The 20,305-nt window shown below is 37.1% G+C and overlaps 1 protein-coding gene across 6 annotated transcripts in view; it reads left to right on the top strand.

Moving 5' to 3' along the window:
• The window catches only part of KIAA0825 (KIAA0825 ortholog), a 407,113-nt gene that overhangs the window by 173,494 nt on the left and 213,314 nt on the right, over positions 1–20,305 (top strand). For all 6 annotated transcript variants that reach the window (XM_044265489.1, XM_044265499.1, XM_044265508.1 and 3 more), the window contains 2 exons: positions 10,706–10,885; positions 13,898–14,122. In XM_044265489.1, coding sequence (XP_044121424.1) covers positions 10,706–10,885; positions 13,898–14,122 — 405 coding nt within the window. The remainder of the gene's footprint in view (positions 1–10,705; positions 10,886–13,897; positions 14,123–20,305) is intronic.

Genomic DNA, 20,305 nt, shown 5'->3' on the forward strand with positions numbered 1-20,305 from the left:
GCATTTTTATTTGGGGAGTTAATTGCTGGGCGAAAATTGGAGAGGGCAAACCTTATAAAGTAAAGAAATAGAAAAAATTAGGTTAAGTTCAGCTGCTAATATGTACCATGGAGTGCTTTTCTAAAACAGAGTGACTGAGGAAAGATTGACAGATTGGGTGATAGGCAGAGGCTGCCCTGAGGAGTAGACACTGACTCTACTTACAGGTTTTTTGGGAGTGGGGAGAGGATGTTTTTCAGTATTAGATATTTGGAATATATGTACACTTTCTTCCAATATTCTGGAATAGGAGCCAGCAAACCTTTTTACCAAGGGCCAGATAGTAAATATTTTAGGCTTTGTAGACTGTGGCATCTCCGTCACAACTACCAAACTCTACCACTGGGGCATACAAAAGGTTACAGGCCACCATAAGCGAAGGAGCTTGGCTTTATAGGGGAGGAACTAGTTTTCGTCAGCCGTCTTAGGGTTCCTGATTGTGTTTAAAAATTTAACTGACAAACACACATTAACAGGAGAAAAAGCGTAGAAATTTATTTAATTCAAGTTTTACATGACACAGTAGCCTTCATAAGGACATGAAGATCCAAAGAAACAATTTAACTGGAGTATTTTTATATCAGGTTTGTTTAAGAAAGAGCAGACAGTCATGGAGAAACATGATAGGTCAAAGAGTATAAAGTAAATGTAGTAAGTTAGGGGAAGCTTAGCAAGGCCTACTTGTTAGGATCCTTCATAGTGTCCTTGGACTTGGGAGATAAGGATGCTCCTATCCTCCCGGTATAGAGAGGGCACCTGTCACATGTAGATTTTATGAGCTGTTTTGGGAGCAAAGAGCAGGGGGAAGGTCAGAGTGACCTTTCTGCTTCCGCTGTTTTCTCACATTCCCTCAGCCTCAAATAATCAGTATGTTGAGTATTATATTTGAGGTAGCATGTCTGATTCCCATCAGCTGTATTCCAATGAAGGTTTATTTACTCAAGCTGAAATTTGAATTGCACATAATTTTGTGTGTCACAAAGGATATCCTACTTCTGATTTTTTTTAACCATTTAAAAATGTGAAAACCATTCTTAGCTTGTGAGCTGTACAAAAACAGGCATTGGTCTAGATTTGTTGCCTGAGCTTGCCAACCCTTGTTCTAGAATATTGTGCGGCACCCAAGCTCCCACGGTGACTTCATCACCTCTCTGCACTGTAGTCATTTGGAAGGGAGACCTGCATATAGCATTAGCATGGCACTTTTAACTTCTCTCCCAAGGTCTGGGTAGACATTTCCACTGGGGAGATAGGCTTGGTATCGCCTACAGAAGGAATTGCCCTTCAAAATAGCTTTAACTGGGTTTGACAAAATATGGACATCTAGGGACCTTGTGTATCAGGGAGCTCAAAACTTATCCCTTACTACTAAGGGCTGCCACCTACAGAATTGGACCAATTAGTCCACCTATGCATAGAGGTCATCAGATCCTGCCCAAAGTATCAGAGTCTTTTCTTGGTGCAACTTGCTTAAAGGGTGATTACCCATTTAAGAGTGAAGAGTGATTAAAAAAAAAAAAAGAGTGAAGAGTGATAAGATGTTAACAAGGCTATACCTTACTTAAATAAACCAGGTGTTTATAACTTGGAGAAGAAAAGCCTAGAGGAGGCAGGAGAGCTAGCCTAATATGTTTTAAATATTCATGTGAGAAGAAAAAAAAGTAGGCTGTCCAAGTAAGTTAAAAGGAAATGGATTTTGGTTGTCACTCTGTCAGTCAGAAAACCTGAATTTTCATCCCTAATTGTACTTGAGGAAATTCTTTACAACTCTCTGCTTCTTTTCTTTATCTACTAAAGAGATAGAGTCGTTTTCTCTAGTCCTTTCTGATAACAGTGTTCTATATGTTTCTTAAAAATGCCAGCTTGGTAACTTGAGCTGCCCAGCAGAGGGATGGGCTGCCTGGTTGGGAGTGGGAATCCTACCACTGAGAGTATTCAAAAAGAGGGTGGTCACAGTTGTCACAGATACTAGAGGACTTTTTATTCATTCACTCAACAAATGCTTACTCATTTGTTGACCAAATATTTACTGACTTCTCTGTAAGGTGCCTGCCAGCCATATAATTTCATTGTGTTTCTTAATCAGTTAGAACTTGGTATGTATCTGTGGGTTAAGAATCAATTTTTGAAGACCTGTTTTGGCTGTGCTTGGTTATCCTTGCCAGTGTCCAACTGGTAAGAATCCTTCTCTGCCTCAAAATGATTCAGTTGAGTTAAATTAAATTCAATTTTGGTGACAGGATTTGTTTTCAAATTGGCAATCTCCTTACGCAGCGTAACCCTTTGTACTTCTACCTTGCTTCGTTTTTCCATTGGTACTGCTCACTTTCATTTGCAAACCTAAAGGGCTTGAAGTTAATTTAAGAGTGTATTTGTAAACATTAGTGCCAGGATTTCCAGATTCAGTTTTATAGAATAGTAGCCCTGCTAGATGTAATACTAAAAAGGATTTTATGGTAAAAAATGCTTAAAAAAAAACACTATATACTAAAATCCCTTCTTGGTGAGGCACAGGGCTCATGAATAATTAAAGGCTCTGAGAAATCCTACAGAAAACCAAAGTGTTTAATATTGAAGCTAGCACTTTCAGAACATACGCACTGCTAACCATTAACATCCCATGAAATGCACTTTGGAGAAAGTCTTACCTTGTGAAAAGCATAGAGAACTCTAGAAGATACAGATAGATAAAGATAAAACTCTTTTGCAGAGGTTTGCCTATCTACACTTACAAATTTGTAGATATTGCAAAATAATTTTTTAAATTTATTTGTTAGAGCGCAAGCGTGGGGTTAGGGTGTGGAAGGCAGAGGGAGAAGCAGGCTCAGAAGCAGACCTGAGTCGAAGGCAGGAGTTTAACCAACTGAGCCACATAGGTGTCCCAATTCTGTGTGTTTAAAAATTATGTGGGGATGCCCAGATGGTTCAGTCGGTTAAACGTCTGACTGACTTAGGTCATGATCTCAGGGTCCTGGGATCGAGTCTCACATTGGGCTCCTTGCTCAGTGGGGAGCCTGCTTCTCCCTCTGCCTGCCTCTCTTCCTGCTTGTGCTCTCTCCCTCTCTCTCTATTTGATAAATAAATAAATAATAAATAAATAAAACACACAGAACTGCCTGTGCTTCTCATGTAAAGATTATCAGTTTTCAAGGAGTTGGAGTCCATTGTCTAATTTTAAATCTTTAGTGAATGTAGCTATTCTTTTGATGACTTAGAGAGTACTTTCCTATTTTATTATTACATGTCAGCCTCTTTAAGATTTAGTTTCTTCACCTGTTTAAAAAAAATGGAGATAATATCCAATTAGTAGAGTTTTTGTGAGGATTTAAATAAATGGGTGAATGTATGCAAAACACTGAACCTAGAGCCAATGCCATGGTGGATATTCAACGAAGATGTTTCTCCCATCTCTCTGCAATCGTAGCCCTGAATTTGGGACTGTGGATAATCAAAAGAGGTAGAAATCTGATGTTTAGTTTCTTTGGGTACTGAGAAAAATAGCACAGAATAAGTCAGAAAAGCTTTAAATTGCTTAGAGCATTTTAGAACATAAAGCAGGAAGATTAAGTCCCAGGATAAACTTGGGAAAGAAGATCTCTGAAAAATCATATATTTTTTTTTCTGGTCTTTGTAGTTTAAGACCCATTTCATAAGACTTTTTCTTTAAGATTTTGAGTTTTGCTAAAGGAAGTACAGTTTGAAGGGGGGAAAAGTAATAATCAAGCCGTGTTTAATCAAAAACTTCTAAATAAATGGCAGGTCTTTGTATCTATTGTTACCTTTTATACAACAGACTTCAAGCTAATATTCAGGTCAGGTTTCAGTTTTCATTTTTGTTAATTTTCGTAGTGAATTAGGCTGTGACATTCCAATTTACTGCTTCTTTAAAGCAATTTTCATGTGATAATCCACCCCCTGTGGAGTGTATCTCGGGTATTAACTTACCGGCCTGGTGTTTTAGGTTTGGAGTCCTGGTTTTATATGCTCCATTTTCTCTTCCTGTACTTTCTCTCTAATACCTGTGTCTAAAGTGAGTCTTTGAGCCTTCTCCCTTTGGTTAGGGATGCTCGTTAGAGCCTGGTTAATTCAACAACCCTCAGCTCATGGCACTCTCTGCAACAACATTGCTGCCAAATCCATTTTAGTGACTCAGCAGGAGCTTGTCATTAACAGCATTTTTGTAGAAAGTAAAAATTAAGCCGTCTTGGAAAGCAAAGTGCTAAGTATACCACGTATGTGTAAATCTCTGGTAACAATAAACATAGTCTCCTGGTGGGTTTGTGGTGGAGCTGCTCGCCTGATACCACCCTTCCCTTGAAGCCCTAATGAGTTCGGTTCTCCATCATGTCTGCTGTGAAAAGGGCCCTTCAGTGTTACTGAAAAGGCAATCTGTTTTCAAATCTTATATTTGTTTATAGAATGTATAAAGCATTTGATAGATAAAGGAGAGGCAGATGGAATTCAAAATAGCAGCTTTATTATTGGTAAAACCTGGGTCAGAAAATATGGCTTTAAATATGGCTTGCCTACACTGATCTCAAGAGTTAAGTTGATCCTTCTGTCCCTCCAACTGCTCTAGCTGCCCCCTACCACCAACAGAGCTGAAAGCCCTGGGATTCCCTGGCAATAGCAGAACCAGCCCTAATAGACTAACAGAGGGGAGAACAGACCAGGGAGTGCAATTCCCGAGGTCCGGTGGGCCTCAAGCTCACCACTGAGAAGAGTCCCCACTCCTTCCTTACCTTGAGGTGTGGAGAAAGACAGGAGTGTGACTCATAGTAAAGGGGAAAACAATACGGAGTACAGGCCTTGGTTAGTTGTAGACCTGACGGGAAAATATCTCTTGGGTAAAATTATTGATTGAGGGAGATGAGGCTAAATGGCCAACATTTGTCCTAACAATGGATACTTTATGCAGATCTACAACTCATTGATTTTTATGTCTTTCATGACTGAAGATTCTATAAAAACACACCTGCAGGATTTTACATCAAATAAGCAAGAGTCTGGTCCAGAAGGCAGGGGGAAAGGAAAAGGAAAGGGCTAGACCTACATGTGGAGGAAAAGGGAAGGGACTACCTTAAAAAGAAGGCAAAAATCATAGAACTCTAGCTGAGTCTTCTTGAAAGGAATGGGAGATAGGAGAATAAAAGAGAACACAGAGGAAAATTCCTGTAGTATAAGAAATTCACAATCTAAGGAAAACCAAGTTTTGTGCATGAGCGCCTCACAAAGGTACTGGTCTTCACCTGGTTTCCAGGGCGGCAGACCTTAGAAACATCTAAAATCCACGGAGGCACACTCTTTATTCAGACCCTCTTAGACAGTGGGTGAAGTTTGACTTAGAAATTGCGTTGGAATATTGGAGGTAATAGGAAATGGTAAGTCTGGATTTGTGAGGCATGGTTTATGGAGGACTTTAACCAACTGAGCCACCCAGGCGCGCCTATGGAGGACTTTAAAAGGTAGCCAGTAGAGTTAGATTTAATGCGTATTCCGGGGATTGTTTTGATTGAACTAAAAGCTAAAAACAAACACAAACGAACAAAAAAAACCCTAAACTGTAATTAATAGTGTTGGGAAAGGGAAGGCTTGCAGTTGGGGGGGGGGAATATATATATATATATATATATATATATATATATATATATATATATATATCAACATTTGAGAGCTACCAGGTGGCCAACTCAGAATAGCATACAACTCTTGATCTCAGGGTTGTGAGTTTGAGGCCCATGTAGGGTGTAGAGATTACTTACTTAAATAAATAAATAAATAAATAAAACTGTAAAAAATCAACATTTGATTCATTAAGGAAATGGAGTTAAGGGGAGAGACATATTTAATTTATAATATCTTACAATTCAGAGAAGGAGTACAAATTGCTAAGGCAAGGAACCTGGAGATGAAAAGACAATGGTGGGGTGTTAGAAATAGAGACTATCGCAAGGAGCATGAAAAGGACAGCTTAATCCAGAGGTGATGAATTTACAAACTTCTTCACAAAAGTGGTGTTCAAAATCAAAAGATAACAGAATCACTGAGCTAGGTGTGAAACAGGAAAGTTCAATGAAGGCTAAGGCCAAGGTTCTGGGGGAGCCTCCACGGGCTGATGCCACTTCTCCCTCACTACTGTTTCTATAAATAGTTTTATTTACAGCCTTGACCCTGCATTCGCATAGTATCTATGACTGGTTGTATGTTATGACAGCAGAGGTGAGCAGCTGAGACAGAGACCAAATGGCTTGCAAAACCTCAGATATTTACCATCTGGTCCTTTATAGAAAAAGCTTGCCAACCTGGTTCAAGAGGATCAAAGAGAAAGAGCTATAGAAAAGATGACGCACCGTGAGACTAGGAGAGCATAGCCATGAGGAAGTCAAGAGAGAAGAGGGTTTCCAAGGAGAAGGTAACTAGAAAAGATACAGTATTATGAGGAGGATGAAAGTTGGGGGGGGGGAAACCTTTGAATATTGTGATAAGGAAGTAAATGTCATCTCAAAAAAATCCAATTTTGAGATGGACCAAAACCCAACAAAAAATACTCAACAGATTTCTTTCTCTTTCTCCCTTCTGCTTTTTTTGTTTCCTTTGTTGGGATGAAAACCTTAGCTCCAGGTCCTGGGAAGATGGCTCTAGACAAGTTGCACATTCAGAGAAAGTCTAATAGTAATGACATGGACTAAGATAGTGTGTGTGGAATTGTAGAATGTTCTCAGAAGTTGAAGGATGTTGCATGAAGACAGCAAATTACCACAGGCCGAAAGTCTGGTTCGGACCGAGTACTCCTCATTCAGAGGTTCCTGCAAAAAAAAAAAAAAAAAAAAGGCAAAGCAGACTTTGAGATGTTGGAGATTCTAGTTTAATGTAAACAGCACAGGCAAATTCTTACTCCCTTTGTGATCTTGGGGCAAGTCACTTCATTTGTCTCAACTTCACTGTGTTGTTCTGACGATCCTGTAAAACTGGGATCATGGGCACTCGTTCCGTGGAGTACTGTGAAGATGACACGAGGTCTGTAAAGCAGTTCATGTGATGTTTAGCATACAGTAAGTACTTTGTGAATAGTAGCTTTGCTTTCAGAGCTGGTATAAACCTCTTTTTCTAAACTCAGATATAAAAGACCTATCAAAATCCCCTATCGTCTGCAAATCAGTGTTATGAAAATTCTGGGTCCCATCCTTCCAGGCTGGCAGATCACTTAATGCCCTTCTTAGGGCTCCTACCCCAGTCCCAGGGTGGTGCTGAGGTCCCTGTGAGGCTTTATTGGTCATCAGTTACCCAGGCACCTCGTTCAGTTGCAGCCGTCAGGCGGGGCTTAGGATCTCCAAGAAGACCGAGAGGCTGTGTCAGGATGCTGGCTTCCCTCAGGGCCTCACACCGACCAGCCTCCCTGGCCACTGCTACCCAGGGGCTTTGCTTTCCAGTCCCAGAGCATCTCCTCTTTCAGAAGACACACACTATTCTACTTTGGTATCATACAGTGGTGCCAATAATTTACCTTTTCGGCCTGCAAAAAAATGGCTATTTCACGTAGTTCAAATAATGATTTGAAAGGTTTAGTTTTCTTTCCTTCCTTTTTCTTTCTTTCTTTCTTTTTTTTTTTTTTAATCTAGGAAGGCAACTGACTTCAATGTCTATTTGTGCTTTATCAATAGCAAAACCCTCTGTGGCAAGGAAACAGAAACAGACTACTTTATTTCAGGGCAAAGGAAAACAGAGAAAAATTTAAAAATAATCATATTTCATTGAAGCATCTTGACACGTTTATATGGTAATAACAATAATGATTATTTTTATTATAATTATTGCTCATATCCCACCCCCTTTCTCCAACTGTATCCTCTCTGCACGGTTCACGGAGCCTATAGATTATTCATGCTGTGTTGATTGACTAGCTTTGTCTCCCACCTCCTGCACACCTGGCACACTTCAGCTGTGTCACCCTGCCGGCAGCTACCTGCCTGCTCGTCATTCCACTAACCCTTCTGTGTTGCTGGGAAGTACCCGCTCCTCAGATCTGTCACGCTGATAAACTTCTACTCCTTAAAGACTGAACTGATACAGGCTCTCCTCTGTGTTCTCTGAAAAAATTTAAAGCATCGTCTTCTATATTTTTGCAGTGCCTTATTCTCAAACCATTTAGACTTAAGGTGATTGAATAAGTTGTCATCTAAACTCAGACACTTAAAAGAAGTTGCTAGCAGTAATTATGCCGGAACAACAGACATAAACCAGGAGCGCCCAGAGAAAACCAGAGTGTATGGTCACCCTACTTCTCCTTACCTTGCAGTCCCCCCTCTCCTTCCCTCCCCTCACAAACATATACATCTACACGGTCAGTAACTCCCTGGAAGGCATAGGCCTCAGCATCTAGGATTATATGACGGCTGACTCATTAACTGATTAAATAAACCATGGGGATTTTGTTGGAGGAGAACATTCTAGACTAGTGAAATAGCATAAATGAACAAAAGGAGATGGGAGGGAACATTTATGAGGAAGAGCAAGTAAACCAATCTGTGTGGAACAGATATTTGGGGATTGGAATATAATTGGGGAAAAATATTGTGCCAACTCTTCGTTGTCAGGCTAAGGAATTTCAGAGGAAGGTTTACACATGGGGGAATGACAGGATAGCTGACAGTTGTATGTCAGAGGAATTTGAGGGAGAGAATGACAGAGAACTGCCGAAACTTTTTGAATAAAAAAGATGGAAATATGAATGCCTAGATGAGGACTCTTTGTCTTTTAACCTTTTATGCTTTAGACTGCCAGCGCTAGAAACACAAATTAGCCTGGTTTAACAATTTAGGGGAATGTATCAGCTCAGTTAACACAAATACATAGGCATTGCTGGATCCAGGTTTTCAGGGTCATATCATATCATCAGGGATAGTCTATCTCTTGGTTCTACTTCTTACTGTGTTGGATTCATTCTCAGTCATGTCCTCCCCAGAATCCCCATCAGTAACTTCCAGTCTACTTTCTACCACCTTAGCAACTCCGTGGAGATGGAATGCCACTTCACCAATAGGCCTAGCAAAAATTCAGAGGAGGGTTCTCTAGATCCTGAAAATCAAATCACAGAGGTAAAATTATCCACAGGAAACATAAAAGTCATAAGCTTTCAAATGAGCATGGAGAAGAACTGTACTCATTCCAAAATGATATAGATTCTATTTATTCAAGATATTTAAAATATGAGACACAAGATATGTTTATTTATTTGCTCTACTTTAATTCCAGCATAGTTAACATACAGTGTTCTATGTTATCTTTAGTTCAATAAATATTTTTATATATTATGATATTGGCATATCATGCTAATAGTCCAAACAAAATTGAAATTATTATTTCACCTTTCCAGTCCAACCTATAAATACAATCGTGTAGGGACTTATGATTACTTGTCTTTGAGGAAGTCATAATGGAGCCAGATGAGGGCTGAAAAAGACAATTAAGGTGGCTCTGTCTTTGTGGGAATTCCTTAAATAGTTTTACTAAGGAACCAATTGGTAAATCACCATGACAGAATCTATGGGTTTGAGAAACATTTATAAATTTATTGTAGATTTATTTGTAAATTTATTTGTAAACCTATTTTATTTATTTGTAAAACTATAGCATAATTCTGGGAAGATTGTAACTGAATTTTCATGAAATGTATGTTCTGAATAAAGGGTACAATAATGTTCAGAACACAAATCCAAAAGAGAGATACAAAGATTGAACTGGATTTACACAGGTTTTGGAAAACAAAAGAATATGTGTAGAATAATCTATTTGGTGATCAAGTTATATATACATATATTCATTTATGTATATCTGTATTTAATATAAGTGAAACACTGCATCACATATAGGTTATCACTTGTTGATGGGTTTTGGCACAATTTTAATTTTCTTAGTTGTCTTTTTTTGTTCATTTTCTAATTTCTAGAATGAATGTATATTAATTTTTAATGACAAAAGGAATAAAAATTTTTCTTTAAGAGAAAGAAAATTTTGAACTAAAGGTAAGCTAGCTTTGCCTTTTGAAATGATGTCACCGTGGCCCTTCTCAAAATTTCCCCCCTACAGATAGCATAAGTATCTCAACAACAATATTGGGTTGGGTAGGACACTACCCTGAAAGAATGTGTCATTTCTCTTATATGTAAATATTAATCAAATACAGCTTTACTGCTTTATGCTTGGGTGAGTGATAAGTATTTATTTATTTTTGAGAGAGAGACAGGGAGAGGGAGAGAGAATCTTTTTGGTTTTTTTAAAGATTTTATTTATTTATTTGACAGACAGAGATCACAAGTAGGCAGAGAGGCAGGCAAAGAGAGAGGAGGTGGGGAAGCAGGCTCCCTGCCAAGCAAAGAGCCCGATGCAGGGCTTGGGACCCTGGGATCACGACCCAAGCCGAAGGCAGAGACTTTAACCCACTGAGCCACCCAGGTGCCCGAGGGAGAGAGAATCTTAAGTAGGCTCCACACCCAGTGCAGAGCCTGATGAGAGGCCCAGTCTCACTACCCAGAGATCATGACCTGAGCCAAAATCAAGAGTCTGACACTTAACTGACTGAGTCACTCAGGTGCCCCAAGTGATAAGAATTTACTCACATTCACTGATACCTATCTTACTAAATCAGTTTGTTTTTTTTTTTCCCAAGAACGTACCTTTCAAGAACAAGCTTGTGATACAGACGATAGTCTGAATCAAGAATCCAGCTTGATAGAAACCATCTTTAAAGTACTGTACCATTGCAATTTTTCTCCACAAACATTTGGAAATGTTTTTGTGAACTACATGGAAGAAGAACAATTATGGGACTTTCTATATAATATCCCAGGTATGAGAAATTTACTATTTGCAGAAGAAGTGTTTTATAGATAATTAAATAAAACCTTAAAGATGTTTTGAAGCTTTTATTGATGTCACATTTGCTGAGTCTGTTGTAAAAGTTTCTCTTACATTTGTTTTTCAGTATAAACATTTCTTTGAGAATCATTAACCGTTAGGTCCTATCAAAATATAGTATACCTGGGACAAGATGAAGGGAAGATTGGGGTGAGGGGGAATTATGTAATACAGATTTTCTTTTAAAATTATTATTAGAAAGTGTCCTCACAAAATTTTAATTTAATATTTTAATTTATGTTCAATGCTATTGAACATAAAATATTTTGAAAAAATATTTTGTGATTCTTAGATGTGTTTATTCAACAGATAGGCAAGACCACTGGTCAATTTTCTTTAAATGTGAAAGGCATTTATTATTATGACCATAGTGGCTCTGTCTCTACAAATCCAGTACGTTCTGTTGTTCCTTTGGGGACCATATGTTTTTCCATTTGTATTGTGCTTCTGCCTACAACTAGAATGGATGATAAAGCCAGAGCAGGTTGCGTTTCTGAATAGAAAGTGTTCCTGGGTTTCCCCATCTTCAGGGCCAGGTGGAAAGGTGCTGACATTATTTTATACTTAATATCCTGACTTTAATTCTACATAATATCTTGGGAAAACAAAGAATGAAAACTTAGTAGTTAGTCCATTAACTATTTACATCATTTACATTTGGCTGTCGGCCTATAAACTGTTTTATATACTGTTTTGGAAACTGAATTTCCATAAATTATTTCCTGGGACCCATATAAAAAAATCTAACTTGTTCATATTCATGGTTTTGTTCTTCCTGGACTTTTTCGCTATCCTCTAGACGTTACTTGAGTATCTTTTTAGCTAGTTTAAAGTCATTATGTTATATCTTCTCTTCGTCATTATCCCTGAAAAATAGCAATAGATAACTTTTTGTAATGATTTTAAAAACCTGAATCTATTACTTAATGGCTGTGTAATAATTATCTCCTTTTAAAGTTTTATCTCCTAGTTTCCATGTATTTCTTATGGCTACCTCTTTACCCAAAGGAGGGACAGTTTTCAGGTTAGAAAGACTTAGTTACTTCTGATGTAGACTTTATGGAAATGAAAGAAAAATAACCTTGAAAGCTCTTCCACCCCTATTGTTTTTAGTTATTCAGGTAAATTGAGAGCCGAATTCTCTCCTAGGAAAAAAAAAGAATTGGTGACCCACATGCTTCAACCATTATTTATTCTTCAACTCTTAAGCTCTTGAACCATTTTGATTCTTAGCACAAAACTGTACTAAAAATGACCTAGAGGATACCAGTGGCCTTTAGGTGCTGCCACCAGAAAGCAAAAATGCTACTCATTCCTAATTAGTCTTCTTTTCATCTACACTTTGAGCAAACCTTTCTCCACAAGGTCAGACAAGTCTCTTAAAACAGGTATGACACTTATTAATACAGTCCGAATTGTGTGGGGTATTTCAAAGGATCAGAAATTCAAATTTGTGAAGTGTCCTTGATCTTTGTTTAAATTGTTTCTTTGTAAATATTAAATATTCTCTGGATCTTAAAATATTTTCTGGAACCTGAGACCCTACAGCAGTCATGAGGGACTCAACTTTTGTACACTTATGTATAAGATATACACATAAGTGAATTCTTATAGGTATTATTTCAAACTTTCTGTTAGATGAGCTATGAGTAAGAAGAATTAAAGTTTTTCTGTGAAGGATCCACCATTTATTCTCTACAAAACCTGGACCATCACTGAGTATTTTGTGAGAATCCTGGAGCTGACTCTCCACCGAGCACAGAGCCCAGTGCGGGGCTCCACAGGGGCTTGATCCTAGGACTCTGAGGTTAGGACCTGAGCTGAAATCAAGAGTCACTCAACAGACTGAGCCACCCAGGCATCCCAGCAGGATGGTGGTTTTAACAATGGATTGGGTCATGTGAGAAATATCACCTCAGGGCACCTGACTGACTCACAAAAGCATGCAACTCTTGACCTCAGTGTTGTGAATTTGAGCACCACTTGGGTGTAGAGATTATTTAAGTAAGTAAAAGTTAAAAAAAAAAAAAAAGAAGAAGAAGAAGAAGGAAGAAAAAGAAATATCACCTCAAAATTTGAAGGAAAAAACATATAAGTACTTTTCTGTATTGATTCAAGTAATTATCCCAAGACTTGCTGTCATATTAAAAAACAAGTAAAATTTTATTGCATTTATCACACAAGTAATATATAGTCATGGTGGGTAATATATATAATCAGAAAGAATGCAGAATGGCTGACAAAAGGACAGAAGGGAGGGAGGATATGAAAGAAGCAAAAGTAAACATAAAAAAGGGAAGGAAGAGAAAAATATCTGAAATCCCATCTGTCACTGAACCTCATTATTAACGTTGTAGAGTATATCCTTCAACTCGTGTGTGTGTGTGTGTGTGTGTGTGTATGTTTAAAATAAATAGCATGTCGTGCTTTTCCTAACCTGCCTTTATTTATTTTTTTAGTGAATAATATATGGGTTTGTTGTGTAGATGTATGTATTTAAACAAATAACCAATTATTGGACATTCAGATTATTTTCAATTTTCCTTTATATCTTTTACATGATTATAATTAATTTCTTAGGGTAAAGTCCTAGAGACAGAATTAAGTGGGTTAGCAGGTAAGTAAAATGTTAAAGTGTTGATATTGTTGCCAAGTTGTCATCTAAGAAGGTCATACCATTTATATTCCTACCATTAGAGTTCCAAACCACAAGCAGATATTGTTATTCACTGTTATTTTAATTGCTGTTTTCTTTACTACTAAGAAGAAACTTTTTTCCCCAAACGTTTATGGACTGCTTATTAATTATTTGATTTCAAGGTTAAAAGAAGCTCTCCTTTTCTATAGCTTTGAATTAGATTACTGAGAAACTGAATTCCCAGTTGAATAACACACAAAATATTGCCAGGTTCTGCTAACTGTAATATGCTGTCTGATTTTAAAGTCTCAACGTGCATGGAGTCCGAGCTAGAGGTCATCCGATGCTTGAGATTGGCACTGACCGATGCTGTCAAGGACATTGTACAGCAGATAATATTTGTGATGAGCTCTGGGAGGAACTGTGAGACCAACTTCAACAAGCACAGTGTTCCTGATTGTTTGCGTGAGAGCATTCCCAAGGAATGGAATTATATTCCACAAGAAACTAAAAGGAAGGAATCAAGCAAAGGTATCTTTCTTTCTTACTTTCTTTCTTTTCTTTCTTTCTTTCTTTCTTAAACATATCTGTGAGGAAACAATTTTCCAGGATTTGAACTCAAGTAAAATTCTAAAAATTTTAAGATTTGTAAGCTGTATTAGTCCCTTTTCCACTGTATCTATATATTTAGGACCTATAAATTTTCTTTCTTTCTTTCTTTCTTTCTTTCTTTCTTTCTTTCTTTCTTTCTTTCTTTTTTTTTTTTTTACTGTGAGCCTTATGACCAAGGAAACTAGAAATGAAAATGACTGAAATGGTTATCATCTTTAACTACCAAATCAGAATTTTCTGTGATATGTTGTGATAATATTTATATTCATGGATTATTCAATGATTGTGAGTAACCTTAAATCTACTAAGTAATCTAAAATTTATACTTTCAAGAATATTGCTCTGATGTTCAATGTAATATTTTTCCTCAGTTTTTTCCACTGCAGCCACCAATTACTACTTTCTTTTATCTTGTTAACAGACCTACTTGTGTAGCGTTTAGGTAAAAAAATAATACCCCATTTAGTAACTACATGTTTTGACAGAGTATTTTCCCCCAATATCTACGGTTCTGAATCTAGTGCATTGTTCCTATTAGGGCCTGTGCCTCTAAGTGTATTTTAGAACCATCAGTTCACATTACTCTTTTCTTTTCTTTTTTTAAAGATTTATTTATTGGGACACTGGGTGACTCAGTTGCTTAAGCATCTGCCTTCAGCTCAGGTGGTGATCCTAGGACCTGGGATCCAGTCCCTAATTGGGCTTCCCGCTCACGGGTGAGCCTGCTCCTCCCTCTCCCTCTCCTGCTGTGCTCTCTCACTCTCTGTCAAATAAATAAATAAAATCTTAAAAAAAAAAAAAAGATTTAATTTATTTATTTTAGAGAGTGGGGAGGTGGAGCAGAAGGAGAGAATCTCAAGGAGACTCCCTGCTGAGCAGGACCTGGGGCTCGATCTCAGAACCCTGAGATCATGGCCTGATCTGAAACCAAGAGTCAGATGCTCAACGGACTGAACCACCCAAGTGCCCCTCATTTATTTTATTAAGATCTCTCCTCTTACTTTGTACCTATGTGTTTCTGTGTTAAGAGTCCTTTGAATGTATATTATGTAAACATGTTAATGAATCTTCTTTAGGATTTTTAAAATAATACTTTTTCCTTTGTATTTATCTTTAAAGAAGAATATTTTTCATTAATTTAAGGAAAATCAATGGTAAAATATTCTAGCTGAACCTACTAAAGTCAATCGAAGGGACTAGTCTTTCATTCTTCTCCATGGAGATCCTAACTAATGTGGCTTTTATCCAGCAACCTTATATTACCAACTCAAATCAATTATCTATCTGTGACCTTTCACAGTAATACTTTAATTCTGTCCAAGCCCTATTAAACTGCCTTTGAATCTAGTAAAGCCATTTAATTGAAATTGGAAAATGTCAGCTTTTCATTACTTAAGTTCTTCCTTGTCTGAGTTGTTGCCATTTCTCCTCCATTCTAGCTTTTAGATATGTCATAGATTTTGAGCAATTCAGGAGGTATAATCTATAGCTAACTTTTGTTGCATGAGTAGCACTATTTTGTTTGTTTCAAGTCATTCCATTCATGAAAAATTTTGCTTTGTACAGGTGTTCTAGAATTCTTCCGTAATCTTTCAAAGAACCTCAGGTTCAAAAAATGTGCATAGACTAATGAAAGAGTAGGCTTTCCTGGCCATCACCTCCCCATAATGGCCTCACAGACCAAGGGAGAGTTGCAGTGACAATCTTCATATGAAACTTTAGTAAAGTTTCATTTCTTCCTTTCTTCTCATTTATCAAAGAATTATCTTGTACATCCCCGGGGTGTTTGCACCCATTTAGAACCAGTTACTAGTCTTTGAGCACCAAGAGGAGGTATCTACTTTATAGTTTTATAGTTAACCTCAACTGAAATGCTTGGCATATAGTGGTAGCTCACTTAGTAAATATCAATTGAACAGGGAAGGGACTTAATGTCTTGCCTATAAATATTATCTGTTTTGCATATGGTGGTGGTGATAAAGGTTGAACACTGTCAGTCTAACAGAGGATAGAGAGATGGAGAACCATGGTATTCTCCTATTGTCATATCCACCTCGAGTGTGCAAAATGGTTTATGCAGTCACTTTCCTCCATTATTTTCTTTATCTGTATGTATAATGTAAAAATGATGATGATCTGATTAGATTTGGTTAAAAAAAAGACTTTAGAAAAGGAAATATATGGGAAAACCATTTGAAATATGACATCCCATACATTATTGTTAAACAAGAATCCCTCTTAGGTACATATCGTGCCTTGAGATACTAGCTAAAGGTGGTTGGAAGTCATCTTGATTAGCAAAAGATTTCAAAACTAAGTATCTAAAACATGAAGATAAACTTCTGTAATTGTTTTCAAGGATGTTTTAAGTCAAGTGATAGTTAATGGAGTACTTTACAGTATTTGTCTAAGTAATGATAAATGATTAGAGTCATTTTTTTGTTTTTGGTGGTTTTTTTTTTTTTTTTTTTTTTTAAGATTCTAACTTATTAAAAGACAAATAGTCACTAGCTTAAGGGAATATTTGTCCTTCCTGAAACGGTGAAAATGAGAGAACACGGAAAACACTATGGTGACAAACTGAAATGCATTTTGTATTACTTTGTCAGTAATACTGTTACATAGAAAATAGTGAGGATTTAAGGAAATAAATATGACAATAAATCATACAATGTAAGAGATTTACCAAAGAGTTGAATGAAAGTTCAGATGCTTTTGCTACAGCTCAGCTTAGGTATTTGCTCCCTTATGTTTCAAAGAACAGATATACCCAAAGTAGTTGTTTTGTTTCATTGACAGCAATTTCTTTTAAAGATTTTATTTATTTAAATAAAGAAAGAAAGAGAGAGAGAGAGAGAGAGAGACAGAGAGAGCACTCATAAGTAGGGGAACAGCAGGCAGAGGGAGAAGCTGACTCCCACTGAGCGGGGAGCCTGATACGGAGCTTGATCCCAGGACCCTGAAATCATGACCTGACCCGGACGCAGCTGCTGAACTGACTGAGCCACACAGGCATCCCTCATTGACAGCAATTAAATGAAAGATAGACCAGAGAAATTTTTGTGGCTGTATATTACTTTTTACTTATTTTAGGTTTTTGAGTTTTTATTTTTAAGTAATCTCTAATACCCTTTGTAGGGCTGGAACTTACAACACCAAGATTAAGAGTTGCATTAGGCCAGCCAGCTAGCTACCCCAATATATTATTAATTTTTAAGATTTTATTATTTATTTATTGGATGGAGAGAGATCACAAGTAGGCAGAGAGGCAGGCAGAGAGAGAGAGGAGGAAGCAGGCTCTCCCCACTGAGTAGAGGGCCCGATGCAGGATTTGATCCCAGGATCCTGGGATTGTGACCCGAGCCGAAGGCAAAGGCTTTCACCCCCTGAACCACCCAGGTGCCCCGATTATTTGGTGCGTAGGTGGCTTAGGGGGTGAAAGCTTCTGCCTTCGGCTCGGGTCACGATCCCAGAGTCCTGGGATAGAGCCCCGCATCAGGCTCTCTGCTCAGTGGGGAGAGCCTGCTTCCTCCTCTCTCTTTCTGCCTGCCTCTCTGCCTACTTGTGATCTCTCTCTGTCCAATAAATAAATAAAATCTTTTAAAAATAAATAAATAAATGAAAAGAATGCTTTATGGGGGAACTGTTGGAGTAATTGTTTTAAATGAGTGGATTCTGGAGAGGAAAGAGAAAAAAATGTATTCATGATATCATTTGCATGCAGATTGTTGGGAGAGAAACTGATGGCAGAAATATACAAAATGGTATCAGAAGTTATTAAGATAGTTCATTTTATAAAAACCAGAAATATTTTTATAAAAAGCAGTATCACCAATAAAAATATCCTATCTACACACTTCAGAACCTAGAAATAGAATTTTCTAACATAACTGAAAATATTCCAAATAAGAGTTTCAGTGATTCCTGAATGTGTTTCTTAAAAATACAAAAATGAAATATTTTTCTATTTGTTTTCAAGAATAACCATTGACATTATGATTAACGAATATTTAGCAGTCAAATGTCACCAACAGCTTTTGCCTATTTGATGATTGAGATTGAAAAGCAAGTGCCATGATTTCACAAGCACAGTTATTGATACACTTGCTCCAGTGTGTATCTACGTTGGTTCATGTAGTAGATTTTTCACCTAAGAGAGCCAGTAAAATCAAGTAGGGAAACAAACCAAACTTAGAACCTGCCCTTTGAATCACTGTATCAAAATGTTAAGCCCAGATTTTAAAAATAATAAAGCATATTAAATGACATTATCCTCAGTCAAGATATTGTTATGGACATCTTATACCATTAATAAATAACATTTTAAAAATGACTTTAAGATATTATTTTGTCTTTACTTCATTCATTGTAAATTTCCTTTTTGCATGTTTTATAATCACAAAATATATTATTAACATCCAGTGGCTCATGTCTAGGAAGAAAGAAATGATAAATACATAAATATTCATATCACATTGCATCCATCCTAAGACATACATTTTTTCTCACTTTGTCAGCTCTGAAATTGGCCCTTCTAACATGTAACATATATATGCCTTACATAGAAGCCAGAATATTTACATAAGGACAGAAGAATTAATGTGTGGCATTCTTAAAAGATCCCTTCCTGGAGTATTGTTAACATCATCACAGACTACCACAGAATCCCTATGATTTGGGTTTATTCATTTGTCATTAGTCTAAAGTTCTGATTGGAATCTGCCTTAAGCTTTAATAAGGTATGGGGATCTGAGTATCTGGAGTCCTCAGATTTTCTAAAATATCAGTAGAAGTGCAGGTGTGAAGAGAATTGGTAATCTTTACCTGATATCTTCTTAGATTGTCAAATGTTTCCTTGGTATCTGCAGTTAAACCCTCTTTTGAATAAACAGAACACAAGATAAAATCTTTTAAGTCAACACCTGAGAGTAGAATAGGGAGTAAATGACACAAACACGTGAAGAACAATGAACATTTAAAATCATTTAAGAACACAGGGAAGAGTGGTCACAAAGGAGTTTCTTAATTTGTTTTATCTCTATTTCAAGCTTCATCTAAGCATACTCATTTGGATAAAAAGAAAACATTTATCAGGGAACTATTCCTTACCAAGTACTGAATTAGGTGTTCTCGAATCTATTATTTTACTGAACCCAATAATCTTATGAGATCTTTCAAATACATGTTGGGCCCACTTTAACAGACTTATGAAGATGGTTCCAGTTCATTTTTAACATGATTCTTAAGTTGTCATGAATTTCTGTGGAGTCACCAGACAAGACACGTTTTCCAAGAGCTTTATAATTTTTTAGAGCAGAGTGACTTCTTTAAATGTCACAAATATCTTGAAAAATCTTTCACATTGTTTTGGTATTTTTGTTTAGCAAAAGCAGTAAAGAATGTTTTACTGAAGAACTCAAAGCTACCTTCTTTTGGCTTGTCACTCAATTTAATTTTTCAAATGCTGTTATGTATATAGTGGATTAAAACACTGCGCCTGGCTTTGTGGGATAATCAAAGATCGATGAGGTTGTTTTCCATGCTCTTGAGGAGCTTTTTGTCTGTTTGAAAAGACAAGTCATGAAGACATAAATAACATAAATGATAATAGATGATAATGCAAAAGGTGACAGCATGGCATATTACAGACCTAATTACCAAAGTGGTCATGCAGATAGGACATTCACATAAATTCATAGGAAGAGAGGACTTGGAACCAAGAGTTGAAAAAAATGGGTGACCCATGGAAACAGAGGACATTCCATGTGAGAGTAATGAGATATTCAGAAGCCTAAAAGCAGCGAGGATAAAAATAAAGATAAGGTTTACAGAAACTGGCTGAGGCTGGATTGTGGAATGTTTTGACAGCAACACTCCAGAGACTGATCTCATAACAGTGGGAGCAGCTCAAACAACCATGGCTGAGAAATTAGATAACACACTTTATGGTATGTTAATTTGGCTTCATGACACAAGAGAGAGGCTAGGCAAGGTCTAGAGCAGGGAGATGAGTTAGGAAAGCAATGCAGCAGTCCAGGTACCTTTTGTAAGGAGGGTTTTCCATAGGTCAGTAGCCATGTTTCACAGTGAGGTGAAACTGTA

Source organism: Neovison vison, chromosome 1, assembly GCF_020171115.1.
Source record: "Neovison vison isolate M4711 chromosome 1, ASM_NN_V1, whole genome shotgun sequence".
NCBI lineage: Eukaryota > Metazoa > Chordata > Mammalia > Carnivora > Mustelidae > Neogale > Neogale vison.